The following is a 23,089-nucleotide window of genomic DNA, read 5'->3' as shown; positions in this document are numbered from 1 at the left end:
CAACTGAGTTGACACTAGTGGATATTGTGCTCTTCAGTGATTTGAAGGATGAAAAATAACAGGGAGTGTATGATGCCAATAGGCCAGGGGAAGAAAGGTAGCAGAGCGCAGTATGGGTTTCTGTGCAAAAGGCTGAGAGTGTGAGATTGAGAGAAATAAGCCAACTTGATACAGCTTATAAGAACAAGATTAAACCTATATCTATTTCACATTTCAGCCGCTGCTACAGCCATTTATAATACTAGTGAAGCTAAAGTTACTTGAGTTGATCTCTGGCTGATTTGTGTAAAATAAGAAGATGTAAATAGGGTTAAAAATTTACAATCGAAGGCTACAACAAGCTTTGTGCTGAATTGTTTGTATTTTCCAACATTGTTTCTCTTTTAATGTGACAATAGAAAAGACAGAGTCATAACTAACCAATGAGCTCATGTAACACCAAATCAAATAAAGAATTTGGCTGCAGTAAACACAAAATTTCGAGATGCTAATACTAATCACAACATGTTGAGGCCAAACATAAGCTAAAAATAACAACGTAACATTAACACAAAACAAAATAACATGATTAGCGACACAATGGATGTTTCTTTTTCCTGAGAACAGGGATATTTGAAATTTAATCTTTAATCTCAAACGTCTAAATCTGTAAATGTGTATAGTTCTCCTCCAATTGTGTCTCTGCAACAGTACCAGTATCATAAAAGGCCTACATCACCACATTAAAGCATCTTGCACCCAATGTGCAGTGTTCTTATCTAATACTGTCCAGATAAAAAAAAAAAAAAAACGGATTTCTCCGGTTTAAGTACAAACACTGCAACTCTCCTTTTCAGATTTCTAAATGGCAAAGTAAGCAAACAAATCACGCTGGTGGGGAATGGCATGGGGAAACCACTGATTCCAAGGATGTCTGAAAAATGTATTTGCAGTGCAGATCTCAGAGCAGATCTCAGATAATTTTCTTTCAAAACTGCAACCACCCACAGGCTTCTAAAGCTCCAGCTGGCAAGCAATCCTGAGGAGAACAGATTCTTCCCCAGCAGGGGCCATAGGGATGCAACGGGAGAGAGTAAAAGAAGCTCATTCTGTTGATTAAATTTAGTTGATTTAGCTGCTTGGCTTCTCCAGGGCGACTTGGAGCTCACAAATTATCAACTTTAAATGGTGGATCTTAACCGAGATAGTTCACAGTCGCTGCAGATAGAATTTGTTTGAGTACAGATGCGCAAAATAAGATGGATTCCAGCCTCCAGTTAACAGAAAAGAGTTTCTGATCTTTAAAACGTTTTTTACTTTTCTATCCAGTGAGTTTTATGGCCACCTGCTGAGCAAGGGTATTGTGCAAGTAATTGTTTTCCATGATTTCCATTATTGAGAGAACATATAACTATACAAAGCTGCAATGATTAATCGTCAAAACCATGAAAATGCATCTGTCAGTGAGTGTTTTTTATTATTATCATGACAGTGTGTTTTTAAACGCAACGTTTGAAGTATTTTCCACATGCCAGATAAATATATAAATCAGCAAATAAGTGTATATATAATGGAAATGATGTAAGTACTTACTCATATACTCTCAGCTTGTAACACTGGCTGTTCAAAAACAGAAACTCCCAATCTGTTCCATAGTCTATGGCCAGCTTCCTCCGGAGATCACTGTGGAAACAAACATAAATGTATTAGATCACAGTTTTTTGAATTATGGAAGATGATTTTTACTGATTTTGATATAAACAGCTGCAGCAGAACACACGGCAGTGGTATACAGAATAGTTTTAAGCTAATTATATTATTTACCATAATGCAAACGTTTAAAAATTAGCCTAAAGTGAACATATATAATGGTTTTTAGTAAAAAATCTGCAGCACAACAACACAAATGCTCTTTTTCACGCGAAAGAGACAATTGTTTTTAAATTAACTGGATGTGGGCCAGTGAGTGTAAATCTCAGACAAGCGGCTTTAATAACCCCGGGATGACTCCTAACTGTGCTGACGATGTAGCTTCATTTTCCTTAATACTTTCAGCGACTGACTTCTTGGATAGTGTGTTGATGAGGTGGCCCTTTAAAGCTCATTTCTATTCAGCGTCTCCAATTATCTGAGCTGGCGAGGGCTGCTTTTCTTCACTAATCGCAAATAAGGATACCGAGCCCCATCTCTTAACGGCGCGCAGGCCCTAATTTCCATATTCATAACGCCGAACTGCTAATGGGGTTAACAAATGTTTAGGGAGGGTGATTGTTTCGCTTGAGGTTGATAAGGTAGGGCAGCGCAGGGGGAGGATTTGGGGTCAGAAAAGAAATGCAAGTTGCGTAACTGTGTGCATGTGATTCTCGGCGGGGCAGGGGTCGTAACACTCGTGCAGAGAGTCAATTTTTCTGGAAAATGGAAGGAATAAGATCCTAAAGGTATTAAAACAGAAATGCTAACCCACTAATATCTACACACTGATAAAGGACTTGGCCTGAGGAGAGCATGAGGGAAGACAAAAACATATCTAGTGCTCCAACACGCATAAATGATAGTGAGTAATTTGACCAGGAGCGATCTGAGCAAGGTGGACAATGAAGAAATAGAGCAACTGAAGTCATGCCAGATCTTTTTCTCCTCCTCCCCCCCCCACCACCATGCTGGCATTTGTTCAGGGGGGAAATTCTTGACCTTTCGGTAACTGCCATCTCTGTGGTCGGCTCTCCTTACTCCCTACTGTAATGAACAGTTTGCGGGCCTAAGGGCCACTGTAGCTACTTATCAGCTCTGTGGAAACATCCTTGAGGGAGCTAAGGCATGTCACAGGAATTCTCACCCAAACCCGGTCACATTTTTTCGCGATGAATATAAAATAATAAGTGTTATTTTTTTTGCCAAAACTGTCTTTAAAAATGCCGGAGGAGCTTTAATAGTTTGCAGGCAGACTGTGAATTAGGGGGCCTACCCACCAGAGCACAGTAGGCACTCAATTGCATTTGTTTTTCTTTGTTAAAATTAGCCTTGTGTATCACACAGTGCAAATTCATTACTGTGCAGCTTTCCTCTCTACATTAGCACAGACGGATGGAGTCTATTTTAAGGCCCGGTTACATACCATGCCATCCTGCTCACAATAGAAATGTGCGAAGCAAACGCCGTCCGCAGAAAGTGAGGATTTAGCTGCAGACACATGACAATGAGAGCTATAACCTCTGCTGCTATTTCTCTGTAATCTCTCACTTACCTTATTTCCAAGTTGACTGTATCATAGGCTTCTTCTACCTGCTTCAGATTGGTAGCCTCCCACTTTGCAGCTAGACAAAACAAAAGGTCAGGCGAATTAACAATGTGGAGTCGTTGCATCTCGGCAGCTGCGTGTTGCCAAACAGTGGGCTCTTAATATAGGCAGTTACATCTACAGCTGGGAGAGGAGCACATAATATGCACATAAACAGAAAAAAGTGCTATTTCCAGGTGCGGTAACAACCACAAGGGCCGCAGGCTTATTAGACTTCACACCAACGACTGTGTTAACAGAGGCTGAGAGAAGAGAAGTCCGAGGGTGACCACAGCTCCATGTAAGTGTGTTCATAGTGTCACAAGATGTCAGACTCAAAGGGAAAGCAAGAGAGAGTCAATCATCTTTCATGTAATTGTGACAGGTGACTATAAAGAAACTGTGGGTTTCCGATGAATGATGCCTCAGCTGGAGACACCCTTCATTTTAATCCACATTGAAAAATCCACAGGACCATTCGACAAAGCTTGAGTGTTAACTTCACATTAAAAAACATCTGGTAGATAAATATATCAAAGAGGTAGCGAGCAAGAGAAAGTATGAGAGAGGTCGAAAAACTGCCACAACCCCTGAGGGCCTTAACTTCTCAAGCAATGAAATCACCACAGTTATCACAATCACAGTAATGTACTGCAACAATACAAATTAAAGAGATTTTTTGTTTTTTTTTACGAAATGCTCGAAATTAAACCTATTCAGGCAAATATTTAAAGCAGAAGAAACCAAAACAATTATTTCACAGCTTACTATAAATATGAACTATAACAACACATACTGTAAACAATACAGTTCCTTTTCAATAGATGTAATTAGGTGTTTTACAGTTATTGTACTCGGGTTATCAAACATCACATAAACTGCATTGAGGCTCCTACAGAAACTGAAAATAATGTTACCTGTAATAATAATAATATTTAAGAACATAATCTTGAAATGATATATCAAAATGAATTAAAAATAAGTTTGATTACGGTTGTTTGCAGCCACATCATTAGTAATTATGTTTTTTTGGTATTAGCTGCAAATACAATATTGACGTACCATTACCTTATAAAGAGCTGTTTACCTACACACAGCAGATACAAAGTAACATTAGCTTTCATTTTGCTCAAAGCAACGTTCTGCTTTGAGCCACTTGATGAATGTCATCCTAATATTCACTCTCCTTCTAGCTCTACTCTGGTTCATAACAACCTCTGAGGGGAAAATATTCCACTCTCGTCATTTCATCCTTGTTGATTTAGAAAGAAAGATTGATTTGAGTAGCTTTAAGCCTGTTATACCCATAGAAGCAAAACTAGAGCTAAACAAAACTTTTCCAAATGGAGGATTTGACGTTTTTTCCTGTTATATGTAAACTAAATCTTTAGATGCTACTCTGCTGGTTAAGGTTTTGCAGTCTGGAGAAGACATGGATCTATGAATGTAAACTGAAATAGATTTTTTAGGGGTGATTTTGGACATTAGAAAAATAATCAATCATAAAAAATAATCAAATGACATTGAAATGACATGTATATTTTTGTAAAACAGAAAAAAGGCATTACAAGCTTTAGTTGACGTGATATACTCCCATTTCTGAAATGCACATTGCACTCCATTTACCTTAGAGTGAATTCATAATGAAGTAGAAGTAGCTGCACACTGATCAAAAGCCACAAATTGATCTAAATGGATGATGATGCAATCCTGTGAGGAAATCTGTCACATCAAAATGTTTTGAAATAGCCCTTACATAGAACATCATAAAACACTCAGATAAGAATATGCAAAGTAGATGCCCATTCCCATTTAGAGCGACATCCAATTAAGTCGCTGATAATCTGCTATGTTTCACATTTCACAATAAAAACGCAATTTTGTAAGTGAACACTGTCTCTCACTGCAGAATGAAACGCGAACAAAGGGGTCAGAAAACCTGAAGATGGAAAAGATGGCAGCGAACAGAAAGTGAGGCGAGGCTGCAAGGACTCTGATGGACCTGGGGATTTACTGGGTTCTCTGGAAGCGAAACAGGTTCGTCTCTGTCGTCGAGGAAATTCTCGCCGGGGCCCGCCGCCGTGGCAACAGAAAAGGAATGTGTATGCGGTGAGGACTGTGTGGGAAGCTGTCACAGCCCTGGCCTGAATACCAATTAGCCTGTTCCTTGCATGTGGTCTCAGCTGGTTGCCCATAAAGATACCCTCCCCACACACACGTGCACAATTCCCCCAGCACCTATTTCTTGCCGAACCCAGTACAGATGTGGTGTGTCCAAGAGGCAAGCTGTGATTTTCCATGCTGTAATGGCTATTTTTATAGTGCCAAGAAGGGAAGATCTGTCCCCAACTCACCTCTGATCCCCTCAAACTCTTTCAGAAAATCACAGTCGTGCACACAAAAATGTTCTGCACAGCTCGTCCATACAATCAGGTTCCTTCTCTTGCCCTATTTCTCTCTCTCTCACTGACACACACACACACACACACACACACACACACACACACACACACACACACACACACACACACACACACACACACACACACACACACACACACACACACACACACACACACACACACACACAGAGCAATCATCAGTCTCAGCAATGACAAAAGGAGACTCAGAATCCCAAGTGGGTGACATTTGACCCCTTGCAGCAGCCCAGTCGTATATGGAGAGAGTGGTGTTGGCGAGTGGGGAGCTGAGGAGGGAGGAGATAGACTCGGGGAGAGCAGCCAGGCGTGCAGAAGTACCCAGAGCAGGGAACACAGGGCGAGTAAAGCCTCCCGAATGCTCTCTGCACCAGTCAGGCCGACATAACCTGAGGCTGATGTACAGTGTACCAAAAAGACCTCTTGCTTATGGTCTAATGAACGCAAGGATTAGATTATTGGTCGTACGGTCAATGGATGTCATGGCTTCACGATTGGAAACGAGCATAAATTGACTGTGTGAGCCTGTTTTCTATATGCTACGTCTTTTTTTTCTGCAAGTAAAACCTAACAAGCACATCTTAATTGTTTAATGTCATGCATAGGGAAAAAAATGGCTATTATCTGCATTTTAGGGGTATTCGCATCGAAATGTAGGACAAATGATTTCACATTGAAGCGAAAAATTGACCAGCGGAAGACATTTTCCTCCTCAGGAAGTGTACTGTACTTCGCTTTTAGCACTAGGCGCTACCAAGAGGGTTGTTAAATCACAGAGGCCGTGTACAAAAATAGAAGAGGAGGAATACACTGTATGGTGTATGTCATCTTCTGCCCGAAGTCTCCTGTGCATACATGCCTTGAGTCGGAGAGACCAGAGATGCTCTGTTTGCGTGCGAGTGGATCAATAGGAAAGGTAATTTCTCTGCAGCTCTAAGAAAAGAAGCCTGGCTTTTTGATGCAGCGCGCGCCACGGCCAATGCTCAACAAAACAAAAGCAGAAATGCAGTGAGGCCACCCTTGAACCTCAGACAAGCCGCAGACACCTTCAGCATGATTATGTCAACTACCAGGCACATGTAGGAGTTTCCTTTGTTGCCTGCATAAGGCTGGTCTTTAAAATAAAGACCGGCAGAGAGCTGGAGTCTCCATGATGCTTCCTATTCACTTTCCTTCATAACTTCTTTTATTCACGCCACCCATCACACCGCTTCTCCCTTTTTATTTTGACTTTAACATTCTCCTCGCCTTCAACATTTTCAGCCTGAGCTCCTCCGAGTCTTCCTGTCACCCTCACCTCACTCTCTCTGGCTCCGTTTCCTCCGTTTCCCTCAGTTTTTCTCTCCTCAACATGACGAACTTGCTCCGACTGCAGGGGGAGGAGTGGGGAGGGCTAAAATATAGGTTGAGGATTCCTGTAATGAAATGTTTATGGCAGCCTATAACAACGAACAAGGGGACTTTCAGATAGTGTCAACAGGGTTGGTGAGAGCATTAACAGCCACCTGCTGTCAGCAAACACGAACGCCCAGAGGTGCAAATTACGCTGTTTTGCCTTAAAAGAAGCTGTTAAAAAAAATAGACTGAATAAAAGGTAATAAAACAGACTTTACATGAGCCAATGAGGGGGGAGTGTTTGCATTTAAATCTTGTATACCAAGATCATTTAACTGGAATACAGGGCTACATTTCTGTCTCCTTCCGTTTCTCTTCTGATCCATCCAGATCTCACAAATGACTCTGAGTCTGCAGCACAGGCTGCTGGGAGTTGAGAAGAGGTCAATCTCGCCCCCTGCATAATCGCTGTGTTGGAGTGTCTGATTGTATTAGAGGTGAGTGAATAACAGTAGCTGGCAGAAATAGCATCATGTTTTGAACTATCAGTGCAATTCATAGCTGTGTGACTGACTCAGTTTGTATTCATTCTCCCACACTCTCCTGCAACTCTCTTTTTTATCCACCATGGTTGAAGGACAAGTGCGGCAGTCGGGCGAGGACATACTGAAAATTAGGAACGGCACAGTTAAATGTTTCAGTTGAGGTAAGATGTACTATTGGTATATACACACACACACACACACACACACACACACACACACACACACACACACACACACACACACACACACACACACACACATACACACACACACACACACACACACACACACAGTGTTTTAAGTTCAAACACTGAGGCCTTACAGGTTTTATACAGTATTGATCATCATCCATGAGGGCTAGAATTAGTAATGGAACAATTACCCAATTATTAAATTGACAGGAAATAAATAAATTTAACAAATAAAGTGTTTTGAAACTAGATCTACCAGTAAATGTTTGGGTTGTGGGCTAATGTCAATGGTCTCGACTAAGTTCGCCTTGCACATCGTCCCTCTGACCTTTGTTTCCAGTCCTTATGATATATACAGAATACTCATTCTACTTGTTTAATTCTAAGCAAGAAAGCAAATAAGCATAATTCTCAAAATATCACATATTTCCTTGCTATCAAGTACTAAACTCACTTTCTTCACTGTTTCAACTAAATGTATTATTTCCAATGTTTTAAATGCAAATAAATACATGCCTAACTGAGATGGCGAGGTGTTAATGTGATAATTGTATTCCGTTCATGCAACAGAGTAAAATGCATGTAAATGTGGCACTCAGAGTCAACTGCTCATATTACCATGACGATGCTTAATCACGATTTAACATTTAAACGGAGAAGGGGGGGCCCGATGAGCAGAATAAACAGTCTGTGTGGTGGTGTGAGTTCACTCTGCAACAACTGGGTGCTGTTTATGAATATGGATGATGTAACAAATGCCTAGGAGCTGACCTACTTCTGCGTCTCCTCTGCTCATGACTTGGTCCCCTTCCGGGGTAACTCTGTCATTTTGCAACATGCTGTAATAGCAGGAAGCATGCGACTCTCATGTACAAATCAACATGCTCCCTTTTGACGGTTTTCGCTACCGCTGATCTCTGTGTGGCGAGGAAGGGCGCTCAGTAGGTAGCCGTGCAGCTGCAGGAGCAGTCCAGGTCTGGTAATGACGGGTTATTCATTCACCGCATGAATACTGACGCGAGAGTTTTGACAAGTTGATCGTTTTTGCTGTAGATGTTAGAATCAAGCATGTCGATTTTCAGTGGGAGTCGTGTTAAAAAAATAAACAACTAGCGTTTGAATGTGTACTCAGGCAGTCATGTGACATGAATACAAGGAAATAAAAGAAATGGAGTAAATGTATGATGGACAAGTACGCACAGACAAAAGTGAGCTCTCGACATAACTGGGGCTGCACACTGGAGAGTACTCGTCTGCACCATCTCATAAAATATCTTTATCTGGGATCATCTTGGTGCGTTGCCAAACGCTGTTAGCTTCAGGAGCTGGGAAAGAAAAAATCTATTTCAGACAGCGTAAGAGACAGAAAGCTGGCAGCTGCTCACATCAGACTTCCAACATTTGATAAGTGAAAATGGGCTGATTTGGTGTATCCCTCCAATGGTTGCAATCCAATACATCCCTCCTGTGGCTATCAAAACACACAAACAAGGTTGAGAGAGGGTGAGAAGCAAATCGTTTCAACCTCTCAACAGCTTAATGGAAGAAGAAGGAATAAATGCACTAATAGCTCATTCTATGGCGAAAGGAAGATCTGTGCACTTTTTCATCCTCTCTTGACTCTGCCTTTGCTGGCTCCGTCAGACCAGCACTCAAGGTGAGCACAATTATGTCTCAAGGACGCGTTACCCTCAGCCGGGGTCAGGGGGTCTCGCCAAGCACCACGTTAATGGCAAACCCCTCCTGCTTAACATCTCACATCTAATTTGGAAAGTGCTGAACAGAGCCTTTAATTAACATCAGCCCTAGCCAAGGTTTGCAACCTGCCAGAGCGCCGATCCCCGTGCTCTCTTACACGCCAAGGCCCCGCTGCCTCACATGCCAATTCATTTGTTGAGTGCTGAGATGCATTGGCTTTGAAAAGCTCCCTGGTCACCCCAATGTGAACTGAGGGACACGCTGAAGTATTTGTATGTGGGAGTCAGAGGTGTAGGAGTGAAATTTATGTAGAGAGCCATCACACCAGCATTTGCTAAAACAAGATGCTTGTTAAATGAGCAGCTAATCTAACTTTAGCAGTAGGATGTTGACATGAAGCAGTATACCAGAATTATTCTATCATAGATTGATTATTCCTGTTTAAGAAAAGTGTATGTGCGCATAAATAAAATAAAAGTCTGCAGCTTAAAATACTTCCTGTCACACCAAGCTAGGGCTTTACCACATCATAGGCAAAGTCTGCACTAAGCTAATAGCTTTTGGTTTTGGTCACACGTAGGGTTTCCTGCAGTGTTATAAAACAGACGTGGACCACAACCACTGACATAAACTATAGATATGAATAAATAAAATGTATATTCGGGGAGAGCAGATGTGCTTTGTTTGTATAGTAAATGTCTTTTACTCTCTCTGTCATCTACTGATTAAGATCATCATGAGATGTGTGAGGACCTTGGGGGCGTACCACCTACGTTTACCGGTTTATACATCCCAACCTTTCATGAGGTATTTATGAGCAAGACTTAATACTCTTTCTGGCTTTTTGCCACTACTGGAATAAATATTTTTTTCTGTGATATAAGAAACCAGAAATGAGATTGATAGTGAGAGCGGAAATATGCATTATAGACGTTTTTTAAACATTTTTTCAGCTTAAAACCAATGTTCAGGTGTTGATTGATTCAGGTCCAGATCGCATAACATAAAGTGTGTGGCTCTGCTTCCTTCACAGCCAAAGCTATGTTTTTCTTTTTGTGTTTTTCATCTTTGTGTCTGTCGCGTGTGAGAAGCATCATCAACCCCCCTCGCCCACGGTGAATGCAGCAGGGGATCCCCTGCTGTGTTCTCACATCGGATTCTCCAGACTTTATGCGGACTTTACACCAGGGGGCCAGGCAGAGAAAGTCAGAAGATAAGCTAGAGGCTTTCACTCTGATATTTGCGTCCACACATGCACCTCCTCCGGACAAAGTGCAAATAAGTTCAGTGCATGTCTGAAAGCAGCATCAGAGACGGACTCAGAGTCTGACTGTGCAGAGTGTGGGAGAAGAGGAAAACAGAAGAGTGGAGTGAGCGGATAGGTTTAGTGATTGAGTAGTTACTGCAATAGAGATGTGGCAAATGAATTCCTAAAATAAATAAAAGCTTCCTCCGTGATTCAGTGCATCTCCAGGCACATATTGTGAGAGCTCTGGAGAGGCTTTTACAAGGAATTGAGTTTCTCGCCTGACGACTGAGTTTCCCAGTTCAGAGCCCCATGATGAGCAGTCGACACAGACACTGCACGAAGGAGTGAGTCGGCGTGTCTTAGCCCCACCTCCCAGAACTGCAGTGCAAAGGTATTTTTTTTTGTATTTCCAGGGTAGAGGCACTTCAGCCAAAACTTCGAGAAGTTCAACTTAAAACTGCACCTCAACCACTTCCAGAGAATAAAAAGCACAGAAGTTGGGTTCACAGTGCCATCCAGCTGAGAGCAGACAGGCAGCAGATGGCGCAAAATGTGGTCAACCAAAATTGCATTGCGCTGCTGGACTGCCGGTGACACCCCCCCCCCTTCTGCAACCACACTGAGTCACTAAATTACTGAGGGAAAATCCTCACTGCACCTCAGGAAATGCCACGGCGACTGCACGAAGCTCGATCCCATAATCTCGAGTGATGACAAATCTGCTTCCTGATACACATTTAACTGGCAGGATATGAGGCATGTGTAAAAAAATAAAAAAATAAAAAAATAAAATTGCTCCTGAGGATTCGGGGGGAATGGATCCGGAGTGGCAGTTAGCGGTTTATAATCTGTGGCACACACTGGCTCTGCTCGCACTAAGTGGTTACTGGGCAGCTCAATCTGCATCGTGGCCCCAACCAGCAGCGTTAGCACTATGGATGGCACGCGCTGTGCGAGGAAACAGATGAGGTAGCACAAAGGACGGAGCCGACACAGGCAAATGCAGCCGGCTGCAGCTCAGCAAGGACCAACTGACATAGGAGCAGTGATGATAGCACCATGGACAGCACCAGTTTGCCCCGTCTAAGTCAGCACCATGGAGAGCGCTTGCTGAGCACGCACCAAAGAAACTAGACCACACGGAAAAAGGCTGCGTGAGCTCCACTAACACAATGATGCCAGTACAGACACAGAGTCAAAGCAGTTCCCTTCATGCTGTTTTTAGTTTTTTCACTTTTGCCAGTCTTGATTTGCACCACATCTGACCAGAGGGCCTAAAAATTTGACGCTGCATGAGGAGACGAAACTTGTGCCAGGATCATAATCCGTGGTTAGTGGAAGTGACAGTGTTCGTTTAACGCTTTCAGGGGACACTGCGAGAACAAGAGCCCCACAGAAAAACATATCCGTTTGCGTACAGGAAGTGACTTCTGTCGACACCGCAGCACTCTGAGTGCCGCTATGCTAATGCATCTCCAAATGGGGGCTTTTCAGGGCATGTCAGACAAATTAAAGAACTAAAAGGCGTGAGGGGAAGACAAACATGCGCTCTCACACATACAGACATGCTGACACAGACACAAACACCCACCACTGTGCAGTGAGGTAACAACAAAGCGAGCCTATGTGTGACAGAGGTGTAGCCTGTAGAACAACGGAGTATGGGGGAAGGGTGATGGGTGTGTGTGTTTTTGTTTGTTCCGAGGGGCAATAAGAAGCCTGGGAGATGTTTTTTCTGGAAAGTGGTGGGTTTGGGGAGGCAGCAGCTGTTGTTGGGCTAAACTGGACGTCACTGACTGGCTAATCTCAGCAGCGCCACCATCAGTTGAGTGAGGGCACTGCTGAGCAGCACTGACCTCCACCAGCTTCACAGCCCCTGAAGGAGGGGGTTGGTGCAGACGAGCCTGTTGACCTTCAGTCTTCCTAACGGCAGCAGCTCTTTGTCAGATATATATATATATTACATATAGTATATGCATGCGTGTGCGTGTGGTCCTGACATACATCTCCACCCTACATCAGTCTAATCGGGGGGAAAGAGGTAGAAGGGAGGATGACAAGTGTGAGTCAAGTAGTCACGCTACGGCTGGAGATACACTCCGGGATAGATCTCACTGGCCCTGGAGCGTGGCTCTTTATAGCAGCAAGCTTGGTTCTGACACACACACACACACAGAATGAGACGATGATGGCTCTACACCTGCATGTTACCAAGAAGACAAGTCTCCAAACAGTCCATGCAAAACTGCATTTATATATTTTTTTTTTGTGTGATGCACATGCTGCTCTATTCGGCATTACTTATTACTTTCTACATTAATGATGCATAACTTTAGGCTATACTTTACTGACTCATGTACCTTTGAGTGAAAATCCCAAACTGCAGGTTTGTACAATCAAGTAGCGCTGTATACTTACTGTACTTTAGCTTCACGTTATTCATAATGCAGTAGTGTCAGTACAGTCGTTTTCAAATTACACAAGTGCTTCAAATTAACTATTCCATCCTCATTCCTCAAAGGAGCGCCTTTTATTTTTTTCACACCACATTTCCAGACAGACCCATCTGCCTCATTTACTTTTACAACCGTCCTTAATCCCCACTGGGATGAGCACGTTACCTCCTTCTCTCCTCGCGGTGTCACAATTATGATCAAAAGCTGTACGTGCGCACGTTTGTGTGTGTATGTTTGTCGGTGCGAGAAAACAAGTGTGGACAAAACAAATGGGCGAAGCCAACGCCAAAACCCTCATGTGTCAGTTAATTATTTCCTGCGCTCCAGATGCTGTCGTGGACTGAAGACGCAGCTTAAGACTTTGCTGAGGGCACTGCTTTGCGAAGGCGCACCGGCCCCTTTATATAATACTGGAACTAAAGGCGAGGGATGGGGCTCTGGCTACCAACACTGATACAGCAGACGCAGCCTGATGGCAATTATTTAGACGTCCACTTGCTAATTATAATTGAGGATGACAGGTGCCCAAAACAATTTGAGCGCAAACTGCCTGTGAGCTTCCGCGTGTGGTTGTGTCTGCTTATGGTTGGAGATAAAGATAGCCGAGCCAATGTCTCATCAAACAAACGTCTCTCTTACTCCTCAGCTGGGCTCCGCTGCTCCTGATGCTTTCTGATGAGCGAGTTGTTACTGAGATGCTGCGTGTTGGTGGTTTCAACAGTTACCTGAAGCTAATTGTAACAGACCCGAGAGGTAAGAAGCAGATTATAAAAAGGAGATTCACAGGCCCCACAAAGACGATTAAATGAGCGCTCAATTTCAATGTTTTGATGATTCTGATGAGTTTTGTGTTTATTTACTTTCAACAAATCATGTGTAATCAGAGTTGGAGGGATGGGGTCAACTGGAAGTATTTAATTTTGTTAAATCATTGATTTATAAATACTTTGGACGGAATTTAGCTTTTTATTACCTCATTTGATATTATATCTTTAAATTGTGATGTGTGTATATTGTGAAATCCTAGTGCCTACTTCAGGACCCGCTGGCAGTTCAGTCAGAGATTCAGGAGTGTGATGTGATGCTACTTCCAGCTAATGTAGCCTCAAACAACTGAGGAGCAGAGATGAGGACTACGGAGACCGACGACAGGGCTACAGAGATCTACAGAGTTCACTTCTTTCTAATACGCACATCCACAATTTGCTTAATATTCAAACCTGTAGTCCTCAGATAAAAGTGAAGCTGACTCAGCTTCTTTTAGACCAATAAAAGACATTATACAGTTTTACTTATTTCCCATATGCACCTGTAGGCAAAAAGAAAAATCTAAACTACTTTAACCACTACATTGTACACAAAAATCTCAAATGCTGTCTTTCTTTCAAGGGCCTGAGCAAATCCATCCAATCACATGTGCCATCTACTCATATCCCGACAAGCAGCACCATTTACCATACATAAACCACACACACACTTACAGCCATCCACTAGGAGCTGAGGGGAGACATTGAGCCCTCCCATGGGACTGAGGGAAGTGGGGGGAGGAGCCAGTAGGTGGTCGAGGGTATATCCAATCACCGAAATCAAGGCAGCTGACTGGTGAATAATGAATATAAATTGAATGCTCTTCGCTGGCGTTCGCTGCGCGGGGCTGCGGTGAGAGCGAGCTGATGCACAGCTGTTGATGTGATGGGGTGATTGTGGGGTGTGTTTATACACACTTAAGACAGGACTGTATTACTGTCTGTCTGTCATTTTGTCTGCTTCTTCACTGCTGTACTGTGCATGCGTGTGTGTGTGTGTGTGAGTGTGAGTGTGTGTGCGCTTCTCTGTGTCTGTGAATGAGGCCTATTGACATCCTCCACTGTGACCCTCTGACTCCTGACAACTCCAATCAGCAGGATGAGTGGGAGGCGACGGGCGGGGGTGTGAGTCCACAGTGAACGGTTATGATGAGGGTGTGTGTGTTTGTGTGTGTGTGTCCGTGAGAGGTGTCTACGTGTGAGAGAGAATGAGAGACAAGAGAGTGCTGCACGCAAATTGTTGCAATCCATGAACAAAAGTTCAAGAACTGTCCAGTGTTAATGAAGACATAATGTCGTTGCTGTAGTAACAGGTCAAGTTTTTTGAAATTATCTTAAAAATCGGTGTTTGTATTAAGACAAATATTTATAAAATTGCACCTCTGAATAAATATTTCAGCCGATTGTCAAGAAATAAGTATGAACTAGAATGGCACTGAGAAGAGTGTGCCAATGTCAGCCAAGGCCCAAGCTGCACCAAATTTCAGATACACATAGATAGCAGTCCTTCTTTTTTCATCAGGACCATGAATAATTCTCAAGGAGAATAGTGAAAATGTTGAAAAATCCTGCAACGTTAAAGAAATGTCCTCGATCTGCCTTCTAATCTGGATCCACAACAAAATGAAATGGATTCTTCCCTGACCCACACCGCATCCCTCCACAAAGTTTTGTGTAAATCTGTTGTGTAATTAATTGTGTAATCTTGCCAACAAACATACAGGGGTAGAAACATAACATAAAATATATTATTATTAATCAGGGCTTCAGAGTAAAACAGAAAAGGCTCAGAGATTGTATTTGCAATAAAATGCTCTATTTGAAGATGGAGTCACGAGTGCAACATCATACAACATGTCACCTCCTATTAAGCTGGCAATTATCTATTAGCACCATCGCCTGCACTGGGGTTTGTGAGAGTCACATGCCAAACAGTCTGACCTGCCATTTTCCATTAACAAGGTCCAGATTTAGATCCCACATTAGTCCCTACATGATGCCAGACGCCTGTGTGAATGAGAGAGAGGAAACCCGTTGCACTTTGCTTAACACAAACACAATCCCAGATGGTTTTCTTCCCCGCTCAAGCGGAGCGCGAACCCAACGCCGTTTCGTGCTCACGTATGTGTGATTTTTAACACACCCCCCAAAAGGGATAAATAAAAAAAACAGTACTCTGTCAGCCTCCTTCAGCCAGTTAAGCCACTTGGAGAATTCAGACTCCCATTACAGTGATCCTGTCAAAGAGTTGTGTAGACAGCAGACAAGGCCACAAAGAACGTGGAAACAGTCTTTTAACCTGTTTGGAGTAAAGGTGGTTGGTTTGATCACAACAACACGACTGAGACAGTGTGATGGAAACTCGCAAAGCAGTAAAATAAAACTAGGATTGCCAGCCATAACAAAAGCGGTACTTATTCACAGTAGTGGTTTTAGCTTAAAAGCTAACATGCTAATTCACTATCTCAGTTTAGTATTTAGGCATGATAACAATTATTAGCATACAAAGCTGATGAACAGAGCACAAAATGTATATATATAAGATACATTATTATGTAAAAGAAAAGTATTTTTTTACCTGATGATGGCATTAGATTAAAAGTTAAATGATCATTTATGTTTAACAATTCATCCTGGGGGTAAAACAGATTTTGTGGGAGTGCAGCTAGAATTTGATATAAACTATAATGGTGGCTCTATCGGAAAAGTCTTTAGGATTCATCCTCTGATAACCATGTATATCTGTTCAAAATGTTGTACCCGTCCATATGCAATGATGAGATATGTCACTGGATAAATTGTCGAGATATTTTAGCCTCTTGAACCACACTAATAAAAAGAACTTGAACTTTAAAGATTCAGTGTGTAGGATTTAGCGCCATCTAGTGGTGAAGTTGCATGTTGCAGCTGAATACCCCTCACCTCACCCTCCCCTTCCAAACAGGAAAGAGAACCTGTGGTAGCCTTCAGTTAAAAACTCAAAAAGTGTTTAGTTTGTCCAGTCTGGGCTGCTGGATGTAAATATAAAGTATTTAAATATAAAGGGTCCATTCTATGATATAGAAAAACAACAATTCTTACAGTTTAGATGAAACACATTAGTGAAAACATCACTAACATCATTTTATATTCAATTTTGGCCAATAGATCCCTTTCACCTACACTTAATTTTACACAGTGGAACTTTGAAGCTGAAGAGTTAAATCCTACCTTTTCCCGACTGATTTTCATTCAAATGAAAGTTGTTTGTTTATGCAGCCATGTGTATGCATGAACTCCAGTAAATCAAGCAGATGACGCGCTGAATAATATTCACACAATAAACATGTTTCCAATTTACACAATTTATAGGGCCAATGAAAAACGTCACATCGCTTCATGTTCTCATATTTCTCCCTCGACACACAGAAAAATAAAATAAAGCGTGTTAGCATGCTTGCTGACCAGGCAGCTAATCTGAGGAAAGATTGAAAGGGCACAACATGAAGGAATGTGATTTATGTCTAATCTGAGCACTCAGTTTCATAACGCTGTTACTGCACTTTCATTTCACAGGGTAGTTTGTTACTCACAGAGAGCCCTGTAAAAAATCTCCTGCCCGGCTCCGTGCAGTGATATAGTAAGGGTACGTGGGACTCGTGATGCGCCCCCGGTCCGCAGGTAGTTTCCCATTTCTATACGGGTGAAATTGAAGTGTGTTCTATTCCAGAGGTCCTTCGCGAGAGGTTTAATATACGTTTCAGCTGCATGACATATCGGCCAATAATAGGCTTTCTGTTGTTTACAACTACACGCAATTTTCCTTTTTTTTTGTCCTGCCAACACTAGCAGGCTTTCAGGCACTGTTTCGTAGGCACGTAAAAAAGCGTCACATTATAAATTCCCAGGTCTATTATTACCTTTGCTGTAATGACACATCCCACACAGCCAGTGCCAAACAGCTCCGCTTGGGAACAGGCCCAAGGCACTGTGTTACACCTCGCTAACTGCATTGTAGTGATTGAAATCTGAAAACCGAGTGTAAGACCTCGTTTTTCTTTTTGCTCTCTACGCCACGCTCACCTCCTCCTGGTTTTGCTCATTCACGCGCGTCCTCTATCTCTTGCTCTTTTACACTCGTCGTTGGCTTCGAGAGCCCGATAAATATGATGAATTATATGACCCTCAAGTACACTTTTTTATTTTTTTAAGAATGGCACTTAAAAAAAAATGTATTTTTGGCCTTGAAGGATGTGGTAACAGCACCGCAGAAAAAAACTTTGCAGCAAATACAGGCGGAAATTGACTGGAGCACCGACGAATAGAAATACTAGAGTTATTATATATAATTAAACACATCAGTTCAGCAGCACCATTTGTAAAATGCTATTACATTGTGTTCAATTATTTGTTATTCCCCCACCTCACCTATATCTACAGCCTCCTGCATTAATTTCTCATTCATATGTATGTACGAACATGTTTTGAAATATCATATCAGATATCAGTGTGCTACAGTTTCCCCATAAGTGCAGGCAGCCAGTGTAAAATGTTAGGTAACCAAGTCTCAGCTATTTAGCCCCTCTACAGATATGATTGACTTGCCTAATCCAATTACATTAAGAAACCATTGTTCATTTAAGATGTACATTAAGCTCCAATTTGAAGACTATTTTTTGATTAGCACACAGCAGCAAACAGACTAATTGTTGTGTCTGGTGATTTGTGCTGCATAACACGATTCATGCGCTGTCAATCAAACTCGACTCCTGGACGCTGGGATGCACCGCTGCTGTCAATCGCTACAACCCTCGACATGCAAATTGCACCGGGGCACATCTTTATGTACAGTGCGTGTGCATAGTGTGTGCATATCGGTACATTGGGCTCGCTTACATTTGTTTATCCATAGTTGTATTTAACAGCCCTGACATTTACCAAAATTGATTTCCTTCACAGCCTTGCATTTGTTTGAACATACAACGGCGATGACTCTGTAATCCCATTTTAATTAGAAAGATGTAGTGAGCACGCTAAGCTCACGCGCTCTATTCCCCGCAGCGATGCCACACTGGCAAGGAATCAATCACCAAGGCGCCGGTTGCCAAGGCAACGAACAGGGGGCTTCTGCACTACTGTCTAAGTGGTAAATGATTGCCGGTGTAACTCATTGGCGGATGTGAGGAGTTTTTATCTATCTCGCTGTCTCTCGCACTCTTTCTCCCCCAACCCTCCTCTCGTCGCATTTCCAGAGAGTTAATTAAAAGCAGCCAACATGAAATAAATCTAAATCTGAGCAGAAATGAAACATACAGTACAAATTGAATTCCCACGTCAAGGGGTTTGAGGCTGGGCGGATAAGGTGGAGGGGGGGGGGGGTAGGCAGAGAGGCAATAGTAGTGAAAAATGAATATGCAGAGTGACAGGGATGTGAAATGAAGAAAAACATACACAGAGGCTGGTGAATGGAGAGAGGGAGAAGAGAGAGGGAGGGAGGGAGGGAGAGAGGGAGGGAGGGAGGAGTGTAAGGAGGCAGGTGCACCTGAGGGAAGCATCGGTTTAATCGTGTCAGATTTCAACTTGGACCTAATTCTGCATAACCTTGTGTCAGAATTCTGCCTTAACCACAATCTACATTACTATTGTTTCACCTACACAGCCTTTACATCTTCTTTCAACTTTGGAGCTCTAGCTTTCATGAATCTGGTCAATTTAACATACAAATAACAGTTAAATAAAATGTTAAAATGTATCGGGTATAATGTGAGCAATGTTTGAAAAACTATAAATTAGCACATAGAGTGAGTTATAGAGACGCATTCTTTTTCTTAGCTATTTTCATTCATGGAATAATACACGTCTGGACATAAACTGAGGTATATGGCTGTGCCTGAGTATTCCTGTCTGTACACAAGCATGTAGCCAGGTGGATAAACATTCCTCTTTGGCCTGAATTCTTCCTATCAGCCAGGTTTCGTACTGTTCCCAAACAACAACTGTATATTAAGATGGACGATATGACAGACCCCGAAAGTGAAGTAAAAACATACAGATCGCCCCCTGGTGCCTGGCTATGGTGTAGGTCATAAATGCTGCTCCCCAAGTAGCCTAAAAGCTGAACAACAACAACAAGGCCACTCAACAAATATCGAGATTGGTTAAATTAGAGGTTTTCACAAAACTATCACCACATCACACAACGAAGAGCAGAGTGAAAGGTGAAATAAGCTACAGAGACAAGTCAGCTGTGTTGAAACAACAAGTGACCCTTCGTGACAAAGCCCTGAAGGGATCCCTTGATGTCCTCGCATCAGATTGGCCTGCACGGAAACTACCGACCGTCTGCGAAGATCCAATTCTGCTCTGCTATAAACACATTGTTTTTGAAATACCAGGGGAAGAATCTGCTGGGGAAGTTGATACAATACAACTCGGCACAACACAGTGGCCCCACACAGAATTTGTCATTTCAACATTTCAAGTTTTGTGGGAGCTCGCGCACAGCACTTCTTTTTTTTTTTTACATTGCAAGTGAATAAAACCGAAGAAAGGAACACAACTGCTTGTTTATATTCAGTTTCACAATGAGGAGCTTCGTGGAAGAAATCTACGACTCAATGTATCAACAGACCAACGGTAAACCTGTCCCCATTCTCTTCCTCTCCCTGTTTGTCTCGCAAACATAAATTGCAGAGCAACCACTGCAGACCTGGTTCACAACATGTTCATACAAACATCCCTGCATAGAGCCAATGTGGCCATGGGCATCTTTTCTAGTTTTCCAGATTGTCTTACAATGACAAATGCTGATGCAGCCAGTGCACAAAAATATCCCATGTAAGCTCTTACAATGCATCACAATGGAAACTGCAAACAGGCCCAACATGGTATTACATAGTATTAGGAGAACTGTAGGATGGGAAAGTAATGTATGGTTATAGAAAAATATCTATACGACAACAAAGCCAAACCAAAGTTCAGCGTTTCAGAAAATCTGCTCATATACTTTGTTTCTGAGAGTGAGATTAGATGATCAATATCATGTCTGTGGCACTAAAGCCGTGACATATTCAGCCGAGCTTAGCATAAAGAAAGGAGGCGGAGTGAAAACTGCTTGTTTGGAGATATCTTAGAAATATGTCTGTCAAAATATCTAAAGCCGTCTTGTTTAAACAATGCAGGTTGTTTGTTTGACCTGCAACTGAGCAGGATGATATGGGCCACAATTTGAGATTCAATATTATATGTTATAGTATCTTTTGGAGCAATTGCTCAACAAACATCAATTTATCCTGTGCTTTGTAGCAGCACCTCCGGCTATGGCTCATGTTTCCATCTGCTTCCAGGAAACAGGTATTGGTCTCTGCACAGGAAAGATGGTACCGGTCCGTGGAAACTCACTGTGATTAATTAGTGCAGCAGCCCCTAAGTGCATATTGATATACAGTTAGCTTGCTAATATAACAGGGTCAAATTGGACCACAGTTAAATGTAATATCTGTAAATCACATGAATAATTATATAATTAATGTAATTAAAATTATATAATATAATTAAGGCAATTGCAATCATCAATGCAAAAGTCACAACAAGATTGCAAAATCCACAACACAACTGTAAACGCCACAACACAAATGCAAAAGCCACAGCACAACTGTAAATGCCCCACGACAGAAACACAACCACAACGGATGTGAGTGACAACTTGTGTTGACGATGAAACATGCAATTTTGCTTTGATTTGTACCATTTACTTTGATTTATAGCAAGTCGTTATCTAGACATCACCACATCTACATTGATTGATCAGTCTGTCTGTGAGCGGAAATAAAGTCGCTTCTCCTGTGTTTCTGTAGTTTGGCTTTGGCGTTTTCCTTAAATGAACTTGTGTGAGACATCTCAGCCACTGTAGATTCAATACTTCAGAAATTTTAAACCTGGGTTTCCAAATCAACCAGTGCCAATAATGATTACAATCAACTGTCATTTAACTGTCAATACTGGGACCCACGTCATGACGAGTTGCATGACTGACACAATTTTCCAGAAATAGAAAAATGTCTTTTCCTTAACTATCCGATCGAAAGTCTCAGCACTGCCCCGGTCTAATTCTGTGCTGTGAAAACTGCACCATTTTTGCAGTACTTCAGACGTCTTGAGCCAAACTGCGGCTGTTAAATAGAACACACACACCACATTGGCCTGAGAATGAAGTGGTGTGCACTCCAGCAAACTCAGGTTGTCCATCTGGCAGCAGGCACTGCCTGTCTATCCACTGGGATCATTCCTTCCTACTCTTCTGCCTCCCACCACTGTCTCCCCAATTAAAAGTTACACATCAGCCTCAAGTCTGAGCCAGACTTCCAGATGGTTGGAATGATATAGCAAGCTTTTCTTCTGTTGCATTGTCAGTGGAGAAATCAGTTACCTGTGAGTCTATTTTTCCAAAAGTGCTGTGCAGTTGGGTGGTTGGCGGATGCTTTGGGAATTGAGCTGAGTTCTCGCGCGTAGTTAAATCCCCAAACACGGCTCTGTACTTTCAGACACAGCAGTGTGAAACTGAGCAAGGACCTGCAGTTTTCAAATGGTAATGTAGAGCTGCGATGTGCTTCCTGTTGGGTTGGATGGCATTGCTCATTTTTCACTTATCTTTCAACACTTGGGAGACTTTACAGGGGCTCGCTCAGGTTGTCAGTGAAGGTCTCATTTGCTTTAATTTGAGCAAATATCTTTATATTTAATTTTGGCGAGTTTTCAATTGTCCTGAAATAAATGAGACTCTCAGACCTTGATTGAAATGTGAAGACAATGTCAATTATGACTGTGCACTTGGAACGACACGTAGTAATTGAATCTGCTCTCCTACCATTCTGTAAAGCAAATGAAGCAAAGAAACGAATCAAATAACAGAGGAGCACTTCATAAAACGTTGGCCTACATGTCAAATATTTGTCTGAGGTATAAGCCGAAGCCAAAGACACTCTGAGGGCCTCAAAACACAGACATCCATCGAACCGTGGTTTAATGCAAGTTTATTTTCTGCTTAGCTCTGAGGCGCTGACATACAAGAAGCCGTCAGTGACCGAAGATCACGGGAAGAGCATGCCAGCCTTTATTTTACCATCACAGCGTCGAG

The 23,089-nt window shown here is 42.2% G+C and overlaps 1 protein-coding gene across 1 annotated transcript in view; it reads right to left on the bottom strand.

Moving 5' to 3' along the window:
• Window positions 1–23,089, bottom strand: part of LOC118102563 (glucosidase 2 subunit beta) — a 111,818-nt gene that overhangs the window by 31,885 nt on the left and 56,844 nt on the right. Inside the window, exons 11-12 of the mRNA XM_035148839.2 lie at window positions 3,224–3,293; window positions 1,573–1,662 (exon numbers count right to left, since the gene is read on the bottom strand). Coding sequence (XP_035004730.1) covers window positions 1,573–1,662; window positions 3,224–3,293 — 160 coding nt within the window. The remainder of the gene's footprint in view (window positions 1–1,572; window positions 1,663–3,223; window positions 3,294–23,089) is intronic.

The sequence above is a fragment of the Hippoglossus stenolepis genome, chromosome 23 (assembly GCF_022539355.2).
Source record: "Hippoglossus stenolepis isolate QCI-W04-F060 chromosome 23, HSTE1.2, whole genome shotgun sequence".
Taxonomy (NCBI): Eukaryota; Metazoa; Chordata; class Actinopteri; order Pleuronectiformes; family Pleuronectidae; genus Hippoglossus; species Hippoglossus stenolepis.
The sequence above is the reverse complement of the archived record's forward strand: the minus strand, read 5'-3'. Positions and strand labels throughout refer to the sequence as shown.